This window comes from Gopherus evgoodei, chromosome 8 (genome assembly GCF_007399415.2).
Source record: "Gopherus evgoodei ecotype Sinaloan lineage chromosome 8, rGopEvg1_v1.p, whole genome shotgun sequence".
Classification (NCBI taxonomy): domain Eukaryota; kingdom Metazoa; phylum Chordata; order Testudines; family Testudinidae; genus Gopherus; species Gopherus evgoodei.
Genome location: NC_044329.1, coordinates 2,513,085 through 2,532,389, shown reverse-complemented (window position 1 = coordinate 2,532,389; position 19,305 = coordinate 2,513,085). Strand labels below are relative to the sequence as shown.

The 19,305-nt window shown below is 43.0% G+C and overlaps 1 protein-coding gene across 8 annotated transcripts in view; it reads right to left on the bottom strand.

Moving 5' to 3' along the window:
- The window catches only part of EBF1 (EBF transcription factor 1), a 325,480-nt gene that overhangs the window by 121,641 nt on the left and 184,534 nt on the right, over positions 1-19,305 (bottom strand). For all 8 annotated transcript variants that reach the window (XM_030573181.1, XM_030573185.1, XM_030573182.1 and 5 more), the window contains exon 7: positions 3,591-3,672. In XM_030573181.1, coding sequence (XP_030429041.1) covers positions 3,591-3,672 — 82 coding nt within the window. The remainder of the gene's footprint in view (positions 1-3,590; positions 3,673-19,305) is intronic.

Genomic DNA, 19,305 nt, shown 5'->3' with positions numbered 1-19,305 from the left:
AAAGCATTACCATATGAAAATCAGCCCGTATCTTGGGGGAGTACAAAACTGGCAGTGCGTACATATCACGAACCGTGTGCTTTGACAGGCCCCAGACCTGGCTGTTCATGCTAGATTGCCCTACTGGCAAGAGCACCCTTGGAGAATACTTTTCCTCTTAGAGGAGAATATATATTTTAATAAGTGAGAATAGCTCCCAGTGGCAGCATGGTATAGAGGAAGACGCATGCAGCTGGACATCAGGGACACCTGGCATTCTAATCCCAGTTCTGACACTGACCGGGTGCATGACCTCAGCCAAATCACTTCCCTTCCTGTATCCCAGCTGCACAGGAATAAATAATACTCACCTACCTTATGGGGAACTACAGGGATTAACTTGTTAGTGTGCATACAGTAGAAGAAAGAGGCTTTGAGTATTATAATCACTCATACAACATGTACCACTTACAACTAAGTGCTGTGGTGGCTAGAAGTGAACTCAGAGTGCCCTAAACTGCTTCACGGATGCTCCTTGGCCCACTTCCAGCCTCACTACCCATCTCTTACTCACATGGATTGTGGGACAAGCCCCTCGCTGCCTCTGGGTGAAGATTAACCCCAACCCCTGAGGACAGTCCTGAGTAAGAAACCTCATGGAGCTTGCCTCCACTAAACTCCTGCATTGCCCCCAAAAAGGGAGGGTCATTTCTCCACCTTACTTACCCTTGTAGACAAAACACTCTGAACGATCACAGGGAGGTCCTTTGGGCACACATTTCCCACCATGGCCAAGAGCCCACGGGCTCCAGCATTGGGAGGTCTTGTGTAGACAATGCTCCCATGGCAAGTGATGTTTTTAAAGTCATATCCTTATGGCCCTTCGTTTCCAGTTTTTATTTTAATTATTTTTCCCGGGAATTTATCAGCGTTTATTACCACAAGCCACAACAACAAAAACAGGTGCAAAAAATATTAATATTTTTTCTGGGTAAATACTGGGGTTATTTTGGTGGATGGAAAGACTGGGGGAGGGGGTGTCATATAACCTGGTCCCAGATTTGGACCTTAGTGTCCAAAATATGGGGGTTAGCATGAAAACCTCCAAGCTTAGTTACCAGCTTGGACCTGGTACTGCTGCCACCACCCAAAAAATTAGAGTGTTTTGGGGCACTTTGGTCCCCCCGAAACCCTTCCCTGGGGACCCCAAGACCCAAACCCTTGAGTCTCACAACCAAGGGAAATAAATTTTTCCCTTCCCCCCTCCAGGTGCACCTGGAGAGATACACAGAAGCAACCTCCGTGAATCTAAGCAGAGGGAGTTCACCCTCTGTAATTCCAGTCCTGGAAACAAAAGCACTTTCCTCTTCACCCAGAGGGAATGCAAAGTCAGACTAGTAAATTTAACACACACAGACCTCCCCCTGATTTCTTCCTCCCACCAATTCCCTGGTGAGCTGCAGACCCAATTCCCTGAAGTTCCCCACTAAAGAAAAACTCCAACAGGTCTTAAAAAGAAAGCTTTATATAAAAAGAAAGAAAAATACATACAAATGGTCTCTCTGTATTAAGGTGACAAATACAGGGTCAACTGCTTAAAAGAAATATGAATAAACAGCCTTATTCAAAAATAATACAAATCAAAGCACTCCAGCAACTATAGACATGTAAATACAAAACAAAAAACCAACTTTGTACTTACAACTTGGAAACAAAAAATTAGAAAGGAAAAAGAAAAATCCTCCTCATAGCTGAGAGGGACTCAGGCAGACAACCCAGAACAAAAGACTCACACACAAACTTTCCTCCACCCAGAGTTGAAAAAATCCGGTTTCCTGATTGGTCCTCTGGTCAGGTGCTTCAGGTTACTTTTTTTTCAGGTGAAAGAAACATTAACCCTTAGCTATCTGTTTATGACAGGGGGGTATTCAGTAGATTAATGCTTTAATTTTTATTCATCAGTGTGGTTTTCTGCAGAACAAAAACAGAACTCAAAACCCAATGCCACCTCTGAGTTTAAGAAAGCAAATGTATCTCTAATCCTCAAATAAAACTTTTCATTTGAATAAACAGTTTACTGTCGTAAACTTAGAACTATTAGCTATAAATATTTACATTTAATAATTGGGCCACACCATTTGTAGCACATACACTCAACTTCATCCTTTTCTCCTGTTTTTCGGTTTTTTTTAAACTTTCAAATACTTCCTTGGGTTCTGAAACCTATTCTGATACAGATTTTCATTTTCTTCCCATTTTACTGTGTCAAATCTTTAAACAGTTATCTGCAAGCAGCTTGAGATGTGCACGTGGCAGGCAGGGCCGGCTCTAGCCATTTCGCTGCCCCAAGCACGGCAGCACGCCGCGGGGAGGCGCTCTGCCGCTCGCCGGTCCCGTGGCTCTGGTGGACCTCCCGCAGGTGTGCCTGCAGATGCTCCACCGGAACAGCGGGACCAGGGGACCCTCCGCAGGCACACCTGCTGGAGGTCCACTGGAGCCGCCTGCCGCCCTCTGGGCAACCGGCAGAGCGCCTCCCGCGGCATGCCGCCCCAAGCACGCACTTGGCGCGCTAGGGCCTGGAGCCAGCCCTGGTGGCAGGCATGAGATTCATCAGGACATTCAGATGCGCACGCACTTCAGAGCTTGCCTGCCTGCCTGTTTATTAGTCTAGAAGATATACATAATAAACACGGAGTCTTACTTCAACAGGCAGCTTTGCATATACACACAGACTAATTTGTTATCGTAATACCTCTATCACAGGGAATGTATTGTATTTTCCCAATAAAACAAGTTAATTGTATACATTTGAATAATATAAAAGTAAGGTGAAAATCAGAAAAAAATGAATAAGACTATTTGTATAACCCGGGAATTTTTTGGTAAAAATTGATTTAAACTGAAAAGGAAGGAACTTACGTATCTTTTAGACTGGTACTGAGCATGGTTAAACAACACAAAGAAAAATATTGGTGGCTAGCTGGAGCTCTGTTCACCCCACCGTGCTCAGCCTATGTTTCCATGGGTGGGAGCTTACAATGCTAGGGAAGTATTTGCCAAAAACACCCTAGTGAAGAACAGACAGTGGGATTTTTGCGTGAGTGACGACTGGGACAGTATAAAATGAATGCAATCTTTCAAAAATAAAAAAAATCGTTCAAACTGCAGCAAATGACTCCCCAAGGGGAGCTTGTTTAGATTTTCAGCATAACCATATATCTGTTTTGGTGACAAGATTTCCCCCACTAACAAATATTGTTTGCTCACTTAAAATCTTTACATGAAGGTACAGTTGGGTCTTAAGGCAGAGCAAGATAACCTAGAGAGAAGCAACCATGTGATTCAACAGAGAAACAATACAAGGTCATTTCTGTTTCTTCCCTTCACAGTTTTACTTCCTATGGAGATGGCATCATCTTCAAGTCTTCTCTTGCCCAGAGCATGAAAATCTAAGAACTTCCTGCTAATTTCTGCTGTCATTGGGAATCCCCAAAACAGAGGTCAGTATAGTAAATTTCAGCATCTTCCAGTTAATTACCAGCTTAGTTTTGGTCAAATTAATTCTATCCACTAGTTGATTATTTTTAAAGAAGGAAGCATGACATACTGACCTGGAATCTCCGCATGTCCCGGGGGTTTCCTGCATTTTTTAGGCAATTTTGGTTACATTTGAGAAAAAATTTCAAGAAGAACCTGTGGAGAAAAGAGACACTGCCATTAGCCTCTCAGATGTACACAGCGTGTAGCACTATGTCCCTTTCCTGAGTTTGATCCAATGAATCCTTACTCCAATTAACAATCCTTACTCACACAAGCTGTCCCTTTGACTGGCCACATAGGTAAGGACTTCTCACATGGCCTCCAACCAGCAAAACACTTCAGCATGTGCTAAAAGTGACATGTGCTTAAGGACTTTGCTTTGTCACAGCCATACGTTTGCAGAATCGGTCCCTATGTAACTTTAAATGGCTAACGTCATGGAATCATGCTGTCTTCCACAGCAACCAGGAAGTTAAAGAGACAGTTTCAGAGAAAACTTTGCTAGTACAGCAAAGAGAAAACAGAAGAATGCTGGCCAAGAAAACATTTTTGCATATAAGAGGTTTCATCTCACAAGTTCATGTGTAGTGTGTAAACCTCAATTTGATGCAAAACATGTAAAGTGTTCCGCACAATCTGAACCTTGATCGAACAATTAAACCAAATTTGTCAACAAAATTAAAATTGGTTCATGACAATTTGCATAAATGAATGAATAAAACACGGCAGCGGTGAGAGGAAGTCTTGATTAAAAGGCTGATCTCATGGAAGAAATGAAATGACTGCCCAGACCTATATGTAGCTTCAGGAAGAGACATTGCATTTTACAAGCCCCAAAAAAACAAACATTTTACTGAAAATATTTTCTTCACTATCAGAGGGTAGCCGTGTTAGTCTGGATCTGTACAAGCAGCAAAGAATCCTGTGGCACCTTATAGACTAACAGACGTTTTGGAGCATGAGCTTTCGTGGGTGAATACCCACTTCCTCAGATGCATGTCATCTGCTCATGCTCCAAAACGTCTGTTAGTCTATAAGGTGCCACAGGATTCTTTGCTGCATTTTCTTCACTGTTATGCACCAATGGACCATAAACCCATAAAGACAAGTCGATGAATAATAGTGGGTCTCATATTCCTGGCTCGCTCCTCGTGAGCCAGGGTTTATCAGCCTTTTGTCCAAAACAAACTAACCAGGCAGAGGCTAATTTACCCTGTCTCCACTTATAATGAGGCATCAGGGGGTGATTGTTTGTTATTGTTTTACTTAAAATCAGAAAGTTAATTTTTTTGCAAGCATCTGTCCTGATCCCCGGTGAGAACCCACAGTGGCCACTAAGTGGCATAATTTGCATATGCCGAAATCAAGAAGGGCAAAACTGGGCTCGGTGCATGGAAACATTTCACAGCTCCATTTTGTTGGTTGGTGTCTGTGATGCTGCTCCCCTGCCCCGTTGTGGAACTGCATCCTAAAGAGGCCTGTTTGACTGTTGCGTCAGCTCCTTCACGCCACAAAAATCATATTAGACAATGGCCGTGGTGTCTGTGATGCTGCTCCCCTGCCCCGTTGTGGAACTGCATCCTAAAGAGGCCTGTTTGACTGTTGCGTCAGCTCCTTCACGCCACAAAAATCATATTAGACAATGGCCGTGGTGACAAATTTTAACTTTAAGGGGCTACTTTCATTCAAGGAAATCAAAGAGACCAACCAATCTAAAACAATAAGGAGCCATAAGACACTTTCAGCAGCGGATGGCAAGGGTGTTGTTTGTTTACGCTCAATTAAAGAGGGGTATAAGCCATTGCATTTTCTCATCAAGTAGGTCTGGATATTCAATAACCGAAAGTTGGTGCTATTTGTCTTGTGCGTGTCTTTTTAAGCCTCTAATGGCCAGCTGTGACAGCCCGACTCAGATTGTGTAGAAGGAGCTGTCAGCAGAAATCCTGGCATCTTGAATCCAGACAACTGCTTGCCACCAGTCAAAGGTTTGTACTCGTGCCAGAATGGATTTTGAGAGACAAGCAAATAGGGCATTAATTCCACCAAAGAAAAACTAAATGCAGGGAGAGTTCAGGATCTTACACTCCAGATGATGGCTTTCCTGTCAACAGCCCATCATTTAGCTCATGAGCTATGAAGGGCACGGACATCAGATCCCTCTTGCCCTAAGCTGGCCCTATCATGCGGAATGCTGGCAGAATAGCGAGACCACCCCTCTGTGAGAGATTGCTGGCTGAAATAAAAAGCCTGGCCATCTGTTGGGAGGCAAAGACGTCCCTGTCAACTGGTGCCTGGAGCCTCAAACAGGCCCTTATGTGGCAAAGTCTCTCAGAACCGCTTATTCTTTAGGGAAAAGCCTGCTCTGCCCCAGGGGTTTACTAGAAAATTCTTTAGAGTTTTCCAGAATGTAGGAGCCAAGCAGCTGACCACTTTGGCTTGAACTTCCCTAAAGGAACATATTACCGAGAAGGGAGGGTGGGAGATGTAACAGTTAAAAATATCTGCACTGAAAGACGGAGTCAAACATGCCATGCAAATGTAGAAAACATTTATCATATTAACGTTGCATGCATGTGTAAACACTGGGGGCATGGGTGTGTGTGCGCGCTCGAACGCCGATCAACTCAAAAGCCCCCCCAAAACAGGCAAAGCTTTTAATGGGGCCCTCTTTATCAAAACTCTAAGCTTTTCCTCTGCTTAACAAGCTATGTCGTTCTCTTGTTTTATAGGCTGGCACCAGATCAAAAGCACCGAACACCTACATGAAATACAACAGCTGGTCTCCGGGGTCTGCAAAGTCTAATTCAAAAGCTCCAAAATTTTACCATAGTGACATGGGCGCATCTCTCCTGAAGTCAAATGGGCATTTTATCCACAGAAGCTGACGAAGAATTGAGGCCCATTTATTTAGTTCTATCAAAACCCAAGCAACTGGTGAATTCTGTAAACTCCAGGAAAGTGATTTTTTATTTTTAAGCCACAGCATTTTGGAGAGGAATTTTCAAGACACAGAACTTGCCCCTTAGAATTTCTCTTACTTTGTTTTAAAAAGAAATCATCTGATAAAATACTCTATCCAATCCTGAATTCTTATTCTACCAAGAGACAAACCAAAACACGGGCTGAATAATGGCTCAGAAAGCACCAACTACAAGCAGGTTCGGTGACCATGTGAGTCATGTTTTGCCCTAACCCGTGAGAGACCTGGGTTTGATTCCTGGCAAGCAGTGTGCCTCGCATCCTGTTCTTCACAAATCTCTGTGGTCTGCTTCAGTTGGGTCACACAGGTGACATGGAGGGCAGAATCTGACCCAGTGTTTGTTGGCTCTGAAGGAAGAACCACTTTTGGCTGGAAACCAGGTGGCTAGAACACCACTGCCTATCATGCTGACAAATACTCTCTCCTTGTTTCCTTGTACTCCCTGGTGTTTCTGTATCCATCTGTTGTCCCTTGTCCTATTCTTAGGTTTGAAGCTCGTTGGGGCAGAGACTGGTTTTGTTCTGTGGTTTGTACAGAGCCTGGCACAACGGGGTCCCAGGCCGCAACTGATACTTCTAGGCCCTACAATAATATGAACAAATAATAATAATAATACAGAAACAGGGGACTCAGAGGCCACATGAGTATACAGGATGACTTAACTCATGAGCATCATCTTAGAATTGTTAGTTTGGCTGCATTCTTCGCCCTGAGCCCCATTCTGCAAGTCATCCCATTATAACAGGGCAGACTAGCCCAGGAGTAATGCTGGCAAAATTGGGCTCATTATAAATAGGGTGACCAGATGTTCCGTTTTTAAAGGGACAGTCCTGTTTTGGGGGACTTTTTCTTATACAGGTGCCTATTACCTCTCACCCCGTCCCATTTTTTCACAGTTGCTATCTGGTAACCCTAATTATAAACATAACTTACATGTGCTTTTGTTTACATCTAACTTCTTAATATCAGGTTATTCTTTCCGAGCTAACTTTTCCCCCATATGATGGAGGCAATCGTATTCACGCTAACTGTTGAAGTCTGAAGTTTGCTCACTAGGTGAAATAGACATGCAACGTGCAGAAATGCTGATAAAAGCCTGAACTTTTATTTCTGAGCCCCAGCTACCTGATGTGGGTCAGGTTTGACAAAGGATAATATCGCTGCTGGAACAATTTTTATAGTGGGGGTGCTGATGATGGAAACCATGCATTTGGTGTTTGTTATTACCACTTCCAGCACCCCTAGTTCCAGCATCACTGTACTCCTGTCATGTGGCAAAAGTCAGCACCCCATGATTTCTGTGCCTAGTGGGACATCTGCTTTGGGTGTTTTACAATCAAACAAAACACATTTGCTAGCCCCTCCCACTCGACACACACACAGATTAACAGAGCCAATGACTGAAACACACTGTGACCGACCCTGCTGTAGAGTTCAGCTATGTTACAAGCCTCCCTCTAGGCGTCTGGCACTGCACTATGTGTACCACCAACGCAGACATATGGCACACTTCCTGTTAACACCTGCACCCTTCAGGTCACATAGAACTGCTGTGCTAGGGCTGTGCTAGGGCTGCCAGGAACTGCGTGGTGCACATGCCCTAGACACAATCCAACAGTGATTAACACAACAGTTCCCAGCCGAGCCCCGAGGGGCCGTCCAGTGCAACTGGACAAAGGGGTAGTCCTCAGGCCAAGTGCCCCGATAGCCCCCTGTGGTCACTGCTCTTCTGGAGGGAGTCACACTGGCCTGCAGATTCCCTGAGCACTCTTCAGCCCTTGTGCCTCATTGAGGTCTGTCTAGACAGTCCCCTTCTTTGCAGACCACTCCTGGGTCTGCCTTTTTGCAGTGGTTGCTGCCCCCCTGCCAGTAACAGCCTGCACCATTGCCCAGCTCTCAGCCTCTCTCCCCCAGCTCCCAGGTTGCCCGTCCTTCACTCTGCAATGATTTCCCAGGTTGCTGCCTCCTGTTCCCAAATCCTTTCTGAGCCTAATCCTCGCTGACCACCATCCTGTGCTGGGGGGAACCCCTCTTCTTGGTCAGATGTCACAGTGAAGGCTGGCACAATGCCTCCAAAATGAGCCAAAGCAAAAGATATGTCTAGCATGGAGGTCAAGGTAGAGGCTCGAACCCGATATGACAGATGGAAGTACTATTCTGCTTCTGTCCCTCTGTGGTTTCCAATCTCATGGCCACTTGTCCTCAGAAAATAACATTCTGCACTGGTTTGTGTAGATGCTGAACTGAATCCACCACCCAGCGTCTATATTAGCTGATGATGGTGATGTGCATTATCAGCCACAGGCTGACTACTTCCGTCAATGTACAAGCTTGTCAATAGCATTCTGGGTGTTCCCGGGAAAACACAGTCCATGTCCTCCATGGCTTTGTTCAGAGGTCATCTATTCCTCCTGTTGGACTGCCCCTTGGTCTTGGTAATATAGCTGTTATCTGGAGAAGTTGCCACCCATTTTTTCAGTGAATTGAAGCTGAAGACCTTTGCACTTTCTGATCGAGTCAGACCTCCCAAACTCGTCGCTTCCCTTCAAAACTGAACATACTCCGGGATTTTGAAACCTAGACACTGTCTCCTTGACTTTCCTCCTCTGGTAGCACTAGCGTATCATGGTCTTAGTCAAACCTTTTGGATCTATACAAATCCTCAACTGCTTTGGGTTTACTAGAGACAATACAATAAATCCAGTCAGCTGATGTCTGAGTTCACTCAAGAACATCTTATTTTAACATCTTATTAAGTACAACTTTCACTTTCTCCCTCTGCTTTCAGGACGTTATTTGGTGCATGCATATTTGACAGCACACTGGGATCTTTATGTGTGCGATGTACTGTATTTTTAATGCATCCCAGTTCCTTAAATACTTTGGATTCTTTCAGAGCACATTTTGTCTCTTGTTCAGAAGGACAACCTGCTTGATCAGGTGAATTTGCAGACTGCTCTTCAACCAACCATACTGCCATTCCACTCTGCCATTCCAAACTCTGCAGAGTGATGTCCGTCCCTGAACATACATTCAAGAGTTGTTTTGCCACTTAGGCTCGTTTTCTGCTCACTATAGGAAACAATATTTTTTATTTTAGCATTGCAATTGCTAATCCATTCGTAAGTGATAACCTTCCCTGGACCTAAAGATCAATTATACCACAGATAATTAGATCTCCAATTAGTCTAGATTTAGCTTTTTCATGCAGGTCTGTAATATTATTGTCAATGGCCTCACCTGACAGCTTGGTTTTCTATGTATGCCTTTCTCGGGTTTGCATGAATCAAGTTATTCTTGACATTTTTTCAGTGACTTTGTCTAGCTGTTTGCAAATCCCCCCGATGCTCCCCTGGAATCAACTGCAGCTTCTCGATGCCTCTGGGCTTGCAAACCACAACAACATGGAAGATTTCACCCTTGCAGCTTTCTTTGCAAGACCATTTAACTTCCAGAAATATTGGAATTGTTGCAATCATCTCTTCCAGCCATATGCTAGTTTCCTCTGAGCCTGAGGTGGCTTCATTTGCTGCAGTTTTGCTAGTGATTTCATTTACTTCTGACACCATGTATTATAGGTCTGATACACAGGGCTGCTGGAAAGGACGTATTGCTTTGCTGCTCCTAGCACACTGACAAGGGTCAGGCTTCTGAAAGGCTAACACCGCTGTCGCATGGCAGGGGTCGGTATTCAATGATTCCAGCGGCTACGCGCACATTTGAGATTCAACATTACAAGGCCAAATTCTATTCTCAGGTACACATGAGGAACTCCCATAGGGTCAGACTATACTGCAGGAACGTCAGTTCAAGGTGAGCTGCATGCAAGATGCAGCGTCAGTCCTCGTCTCAATGCAACAATATGCCCACAGTCAGCTTCATGCATCTATGGTAAGAATTTGGCTCTAGATTAAAAAAAACCCACTCTGAAGAAGTTCCCCAAAGGCCTCAAGCATGGAATAAACCATTCTAAACCCATATTTACATTTTAGAAGGGCAAACACAGTAAAACAGTTCATTAGGTAACAGCTTGTACATCATTAATTATTATGCAAAACATTGTTAGAGATCCAGGCGGCGCAGACGGACTTTCCCAACCCCTGGAAAATCATGTTTGGATGTTTCTATCAGTCCCTGCAATGCCGACAGTCACAGAACAACAACAAAAATAGACAGCGTAAGGCATAAAAAAACCCCTGTTTACACCCTTAGTGTATGAGTCTCTTGAAGCTATTTTAAGAGTAGACGCAAGGCACGGTAACAAGAATGTAGACCCTTGTCCTGGCCTCTGGCTGTGGCGTATCTGAATACAGTACCATTACACAAAGTAAAACTATTTCCCCATGCTTATCCCCCCCACAGTTCCTCACATCTCCTTGTCAATTGCTGGAAATGGGCCATTTTCATTACCACTACAAACAGTTCTTTTTCTCTCCTGCTGATAATAGCTCACCTTAACTGATCACTCTTGTTATAGTGTGTATGGCAACATCCATTGTTTCATGTTCTCTGTGTATATATATCTCTTCCTATTGTATTTTCCACTGCATGCATCTGATGAAGTGGGCTGCAGCCCACAAAAGCTTTCGCTCAAACAAATTTGTTAGTCTCTAAGGTGCCACAAGTACTCCTGTTCTTTTTGCGGATACAGACTAACACGGCCGCTACTCTGAAACCTGAATACAGACTGCATTTGCAGCCACCACAGCACCCTTGTCCTTTCAAAGGAGCAGCCTCGGTGCTTCAAAGGAAGCTGCACTTTGTACAGTATCTTGTGCCCAAGTGGAACACTCCACTGAAGCCGACAGGTCTGATTCATGGCAAGTAGGACTTTACTCCTCAAGTGATCCCATCAGGATGATTCACCAGTAGAGTCAGTCAGAAAATGATTTTTATTCCCCCAGGTTGAAAACAGAGAAATCTATTGCTTTGTCAAAAGTTTTCAATTTTCAGCAAAAATCAATAAACAAAACCAAAGTTCAGCCTCATGCTCCCACTGTCCTCGACAGGTTGGCCTCCTGCATCGGACTACATCTCCCATAATGCACTTCTCCCCAGCCTCGTCCCCCCAAGGTCCCTTCCTTTCCTTTGTCCTTCTATCCAGTTGATTCCCTCCTAACTAAACCCCACCCTTAGCCATTTGCTGACCATCCCATTGTCCACTTTGTTTGTGGGTTATATCCCTTTATCTGTCTTTTCTATTTATACTGTAAGGTCTTCGGGACTGTCTATTATCCTGTTTTTGTACAGCCATGCTAAACCCAGTAGGGTCCCATTGTTGGTTGGCCCGTGATACAAATAAACAAAACAACAGTAATATGCAAAGGATTTGACCATGGGCTTTTGCAGGCCAACATGAGGAGGGTTATAAATTAAAACTGAACTTTCTTTTAAAAATAAAATAAGATCCGAGTGGGAAGCAAGACACATCTCTCCATCACAGCCCAGAGGGAGATTTAAGAGAAGTCGAACACAGAAGGTTAGCAGTCGGCCTTTCCTTGCCATTGCCACAATAAATATGTCTGTTGAAGGGGAAAACATCATTGGAAAGGGAAGACCTGCATTCCTGATGCGGAAGAAAAGCTTGTTTGTTCTCAGTACATTGGAGAAATTGTTCGAGAACAGTTCATCCATGTGAAAATATGACAGCTGTAAGGCTGCCAAGATCAGCGAGATCTGTGGCCATCCAGTGAGTGAGTGCTGCTTGGACAACTGAAACCTGTCAGAGGGCAAACAAAACCTGCCCAAGGTTTCAGGGGACAAACAAAACCTGCCCAAGGTTTAAGAGCAGGGCAATACTTGACTCTGGGATTAGGGGCTGTCAAACAAGGTTTTCTATGTGTCCATCTCTCTGTAAAATTAGTAAAACCTCCAAAATACAAATACTGATGTAATATCTTGCAACTGGCCAGCAGATGAAAGAATTTCAGGGCCATTTTGCATGAAAAAGCCAGTGCAGCATGGTATTTAAGCATGTATATAACCTAAAGCACATGAGTAGCCCGACTGAAGCCAATGGAAGTACTCCAGTGCTTAAATATCCTCCTGAACCAGGGCCATTATGAGCTGAATCACCTCCTCCTGTGCTAAAACCACATGGGAAGAGATGCAGGGAAGGAGTTGCAGTACAAAGGCAGTAGTAACGGAAAATATCAAGCAGACAAGAGCAAGTTATTTCATTTCTAGTGCAAACCAGGCACTTCCTACCAATTTGACACTAGGCACCAGTCCCCTTGCACACACCACAAAGCAACACTAGAACAGACACCTGGGCCATTTGATCCACTTACTCAAGTTTCTCTATCTGCTTTTCAGTACACCACCTCCCCTTCTCCATCAGTCACCTCCACCATGTCTTGCTGTCAATCACAGTCCTTCCTAGTGCCCTAATGTCACCAGACAAAGGTTACCTACATTGAATTATTCAAATGAAAACCAATCAATGTGACTATTGTCATTTAATATTAACCACGGCCATTTGTGCACAAATCGAACCTATATGGGGCGTACGTGAGGATAGCAGAGTGAAACTCTAGTATTAAAAAAAACCCACAATTGCTGCTGATAACTTCAGAAGAAAGAAGAAAAACACACTATGTGTTTAAAGAGCTGTAATTTCCATTTGAACCCAAATCCAGCATTGCACCATTTTCCGTGTACAAGTTAGGGGCCACATCAGGTACCCTGATCACAAAAGAAAAAATTGAAGGCTTACACCAATATTTAGCAGCATGAGACTGTGCATGGAAATCAAATACAGGCATGGGGAAAACCGCCTATTACCCACATGTTCACAGCTGGATTTTTAGTCAATAAACAGCAGTAGCCACCTTTTGTGGCATTTTTACAACTGGAAATTTATTCTACAGAAGAAAAATTAAACACGGCAGTCAGCCTTGCTACCTCTCCCCCAAATGCAACCATTCTTCATTTGTCAAGCTACCTTAATAAATACATACATACATACATACATACATATATATATGTATATATATATATAAAAGGACCCAATCTTCCTCTCACTGATCTCAACATTCTCAGTGGTTTTAAGGGCACTGGATCAGATCTATAGTTTGTATTTACAGAATGCAAAACTATTTATTAAGAAAGCGCAACCCAGCAACAAAATTCTGGGAACAACCTTCTTTTACTGAAAAACACACATCTTCCAGCTGAAGTCCAGAAAAGGTCCCTGAGATGTGATACGACATGCCCTGTGAGCCTCTCTCAACAGGGTCCTGATTACTGACAGATTCTATTGCTGCTGCCATAATAATATAGACAGAATAGACTGGTATTTTTGTGAACCTGTTCTGAATTCCAGAGCTGGCGCAGGAAGCACTTTGCTGCTGTGGGTATAATAAATACTTCAGCATTGCAAATAGTTGGAGAAGAACCCATATAATCACCAAATCACAAGTTAGAACTGCCCAAAGGCAGCCTTAAATTACTCACTGCTTGCTTCACCAAATGTTTCAAGTTGGTTTTCTGTAGGTCTGTGTGCTCTGTGCAGCGAAGTACAGTATAGTATAGCAATTTTTCATCTTCTACATGCTTCAGCTCTCCAATACCAAGTGTTCTAATACATCATAGAAATTTAGGCTTCTTTGGAAAAGTGTGCTTTGAATTTTCCCTCCCAAGTGAGTTAAAATCCCAGAGAGTTTTTCAGCCTTTCATTATGAATAGAATGAGGCCACAGAATATTCACCCAGCACCAAAAGACAACAGTGCAAAATAGGGCAAAATATAAAAATAAAAACATTGCAAAATAAGTCAGAGACAGGTCTGAATTCTTGCTTTTCCCCATTTTAATTTTTCCCCTGGGAACCGGCTTTCCAATAATTCTTCTCAAACGGGTGAAAAAGTTATTCAGTGATTGCTGGGGACTGAATATTTCTATACACTCCCATTTCCACAGCATTCCATTTATCTGCAATGTTTATTGAAATCCAACTGGAACTAAATACCTAAAATAAACAGAAGTTTGCAGGGTTTTACACCATCTGTGCACCAAGTATCCAAAGGTTCACGTAGAATATCGAGGTGCTACGTATAGTGTGTACACACACACACAGTGTAGGCATAAAGGGAGGGTGTATCCAGCTACACATACACAGATATACAACTGCAGTTGTTACTTTACTCTGTGCAGATAAAGAAGTCTTAAGCTCTGTTTTTCTTTAAGACCTTTGCCGTCACTGTCTGTTCTTTACGAGCTGAGGGGTCAGTGCTTTAGCTGAGACTGTGACAGGCCTCTCCAGAATTAGAGTACTTTATTATCACATTAGTACAGGGAAAAGTCACATAACTAACAGAATTTATCCTCATTTATTCCATAAAAACACTAATATTGAATCACTCCGCTGCTGTTTAATTACTCTTCCTTACATTACTTTTTTTCCTTACTTGACCCTTCAAGTACCAGGGTAGGAAAATGTGTTAAAACTATTTTTTTAATTCCACTTAAAATGCTAGACTTTATTCCCTGGAATAAGTATAAAACCAGCCCTGGGGTCTGTCATAGTTCACACAATGCCAGTGCATTAGCAGTCATCACAGTATCATACTTGTGCTAGAAGAACCTGTGTTCAGTGTAAGTGATGACAGATAACAGAATTACTGTTAATTGTAATAGGATACTGGTATTCGACTGGTAAACTAGTGTAACAGTTCTTAGGCATCAGCAGCATCCAAGATACAGTTAGTTAAAGAAAATGAAAAGAGTCAACTTAATCTCCATGTCTGTCTTAACACACTAGAGAAAATAAGGGTGTCTTAAAATGTCACCCTCAGCTGTGGTGATGCAAATTCTTTCATTGGGGTATTAATGAAATCAAGATTCACAGTGAAAATATTTAACGACCTGTCATAAACAGATAGCTAAGGGTTAATGTCTCTTACACCTGGAAAGAAGTAACCTGAAACACCTGACCAGAGGACCAATCAGGAAACAAGACTTTTTCAAATCTGGGTGGAGGGAAGTTTGTGTCTAAGTTTCTTGTCTTGTGCCTGTACTCTCTCTCTCGGCTATGAGAGGATTTCTGTTTCCTGCCTTTCTAATCTCCTGTTTCCCAGTTGTAAGTACAAAAAGATAGGTTTGATTTTTTGTATTTACATGTGTGTAATTGCTGGAATGTGTTAAATTGTATTCTTTTGAATAAGGCAGTTTATTTATATTTCTTTTCAGCAATTGACCCTGTATTTGTCACCTTAATACAAAAAGACCACTTTTATGTATTTTTCTTCTTTTTATATAAAGCTTTCTTTTTAAGACCTGTTGGAGTTTTTCTTTAGTGGGGAACTCCAGGGAATTGAGTCTGTGCTCACCAGGGAATTGGTGGGAGGAAGAAGTCAGGGGGAAATCTCTGTGTGTTAGATTTACTAGCCTGACTTTGCATTCCCTCTGGGTGAAGAGGGAAGTGTTTGTGTTTTCCAGAACTGGAAATAGAGAGGGTGGAATCCCTTGGTTTAGATTCACGGAGTTTGCTTCTGTGTATCTCTCCAGGAACCCAGGGAGGGAATACCTGGAAGGGAGAAGGGAAGGGAAATGGTTTATTCCCCTTTGTTGTGAGACTCAAGGGATTTGGGTCTTTGGGTCCCCAGGGAAGGTTTTTTGGGGGACCAGAGTGCCCCAAAACACTCTAATTTTTTGGGTGGTGGCAGCTTTACCAGGTCCAAGCTGGTAACTAAGCTTGGAGGTTTTCATGCTAACCCCCATATTTTGGACGCTAAGGTCCAAATCTAGGACGAGGTTATGACACGACCACTCCCTTCTTTTTAACTGCCTGTCCCTGGCTCAATTAGATACATAGATCAGATGTTCACCCCTTAGTCTGTGTGCAAAACTGCATGCACAAACGTCGGCTTGCACAGGCACTAATGATCCTTTACATAGCCTGACACCTGCGCACATTACAAGTGTTAGCATAGGAACCTGCAAAACCCAAGCTGGGGCTCAGACTACTTAAAGGGCACGTGCCAAACAAACTTTTCAGCTGGTGTCTGAACCTACAAAGTGCAGATGCAATTTTGTGCACTTCTGGATAGAAGCCCATCTGAAAATGTATCCCTAATTAGACCAGGATAGATGGAGACATTACTTTATCTCAACAATATTTTCTTTACATGCAAAGCCCAAAGCCTCTTTCAATTTTTTTCCCTTGATCTTCTTAAACAAAAGATCTAGTAATTATTTAGTATTAACAAAAACCACGTAATTTTTTCAAACTGACATGGAAATTTCTGACTGGCACTGGGGACAGATTTCAGATGGAGAAAGAGGAAGAAAAATGCAATTTGCGTGTGCATTTTACCATTTGCGTGTGCATTTTACCATTTGCGCGTGCATTTTACCATTTGCAATCTACGTATATCTATACTGAGCCATAAGCAACACCACATGAGAAACCGAGATGTGTACTGCAAAAATGCACCATGTCTGGAGAGTATTATGACCCAAGGACTATGGCCCAAGAGCTTTCAACCAGCTGAGAAGTGTAGAGATCTGGTACAACACAAATGCATGCCCTGAAATATGCTACTGAAATGCTTTTGGTTACATTTGAGCAAAATAAAAACCTGGGAGATGAGTCTGTATTTGTTTTATTATACTGGATGCCTGCATAATTGGTGACATGATCAGTCAATCAGATTTCCTCAATCTTCATGTGCGCGCGCGTGTGTGTGTGTGTACATGCACGTGCATAAGGAAAAATTTTTCAGCTGTGTTCAGTATTGGTCTAACTTTGGTCTCACAAAAGTCAAATAAGAGTTTGACCGTTGACTTTAGCAGAAGCAGAGTTAGGGCAGCACAGAGTGCTTCTGTAAATCCACTGTGAGTAAAGGGACTCCACTGCATACCACAGCAATGTCTGAACCTCATAAGGATAAAAATGTTTATCTTTTTTTACATAAAAAGGGTGAGGACAATGATTTTGCTTTCTGATACAACACTACCAGGTTGCTGGGTTTTTGTTGTTTTTTTTTAAACACATTAGCAACATTAATTCAGTTTGGACTTGGTATTTTCTTTTTAAAATGGTGGTCATAATGGCTTTCAAATTACACAGATAACTCAGTGTTCTAATTGCTCCTAATAGACTTCTACATTTTCAGTTCAATCATTACACTGGATCAACAATCTTGCCCAGTTAATGTCCTGTGTTTCCCAGTCACAGGCACTCATGTCTATAAGCAAAAGCCTTTTGACTTATAACATTGACATCAACTGTCATTACATTTCCCACAACATCCTGCACACATGCAAGTTAAAGGGCTCTCGGCTTCAGCTGTTCCTCTGTGTCCATATCACAGGGAGTGTGAGAGACATTCCAGAGCCTCTGGATTAACCTCTGGGATGACACCCAGTTTCGTCTTTAGCTGCACTCAATCCTCAGCAAAACTCTAACAGCCATGGCTGATTTAGAACCTAAACTGTAAATCTCCGCTTCACACAGTCATACTAAGGAGATGAGTGGGAATTATTTCACCCAACCTCTCTGGATATTTATAGAGCAATCCCTGTAGGTGTTGATGTGGTTAAGCAAAGGCCGCCTCCCCTTGGCATGCAAATATCACCTCCAAAAGTACATGTGGAACAACTGTGAGATGGAGTAACAGGAGAGATGTGCTGTATCCGATGAGGACATATGTTGACATGGAGAAATCAGGTCACAGATTATACCATGAGTGAAATCTTCATGTCATGTAACCAACAGGAGTTCTGCCATTCACAGTAACAGGGCCAGGATTTCATCCCATATCTTTCCTCCATGGTCATAAGTAGGGAGTATCTTTTCAAGGCTGAGTAGACTAGGTGAAGGGATTCAATCTGATGGAGATTCTGGTGGGAGGCTTACATGTTGATCCTGTCTTTACTGTTACTGAGGTACTACAATCCAGGAAGAGCCTAAATAAGGAGTATATAGGATATTCTTAAAGAGTCTGTCGAGGATGCCCATGGCATGGAATGGATGCTACATAAAAAAATTAAATAAAATAAAACAAAACAAACACCAGTCAAAAAAAAAAGTAAAGAACAGAACTGAACACTGCCCTGAGCTCCTTAACACAAGCTGGATAGCTCATTTCATATTCCCATTGTTTCACAGTATTTAAGGAGCATCAATCTCTCTGACTTCCTTTGCAGCAAGGAATCCGGATGGGATCCGGAGCGCTGCTGCTATTTAAAGTGCTGGAAGGAAGCAGGGAACTGGTCAGTGGAAAGGCTGAGGCACTCAGCCTGAGCTCTGTGTGTGGCGGTGCAGCAAGGGAAGGTGGGCCAGTGGTGTTTTGAGAATGCTGAATTGTCACAAGGTACACGCCTTATTCTTAGCGGAATTCTTCCTCATGCACGTGCAGGAGGAACCCTGGCACTGGACATGATTTCTGCAAGCTACTGCTGATAGAGAGCGAGCATTTGGGGTTTTTTTTGGTAAAGATGACGAGACCATGCATGGGGCAGGAGGTGCCATCCATAAATACTGCATATGCTGCAGGATTATATCAACCTCGCTGGAACGAGACATTGTAAAAGTTTTATTCATTTTCTGAAAACCAACCCCCCGCCCCAGCAGGAGCCATACCTGGATTTTCTTGCAGTCTTTCAAACGAAGCAAAACAAAACTGCCCCCGCCTCACTTGTAATTTAGGTGCAACGTTACGAGAACTCTGGACAAAGCAGCGAGACTTGGACATGGAGGACAAAGAACTTTGTAAGCCAGCTGCTGAAGTTCTCAGCTCAGTCTGGGGGTGTGGAAGGGGCACTCAGCTGCACTGTTACCTTTCACACCAATTCAGCAAGGTCA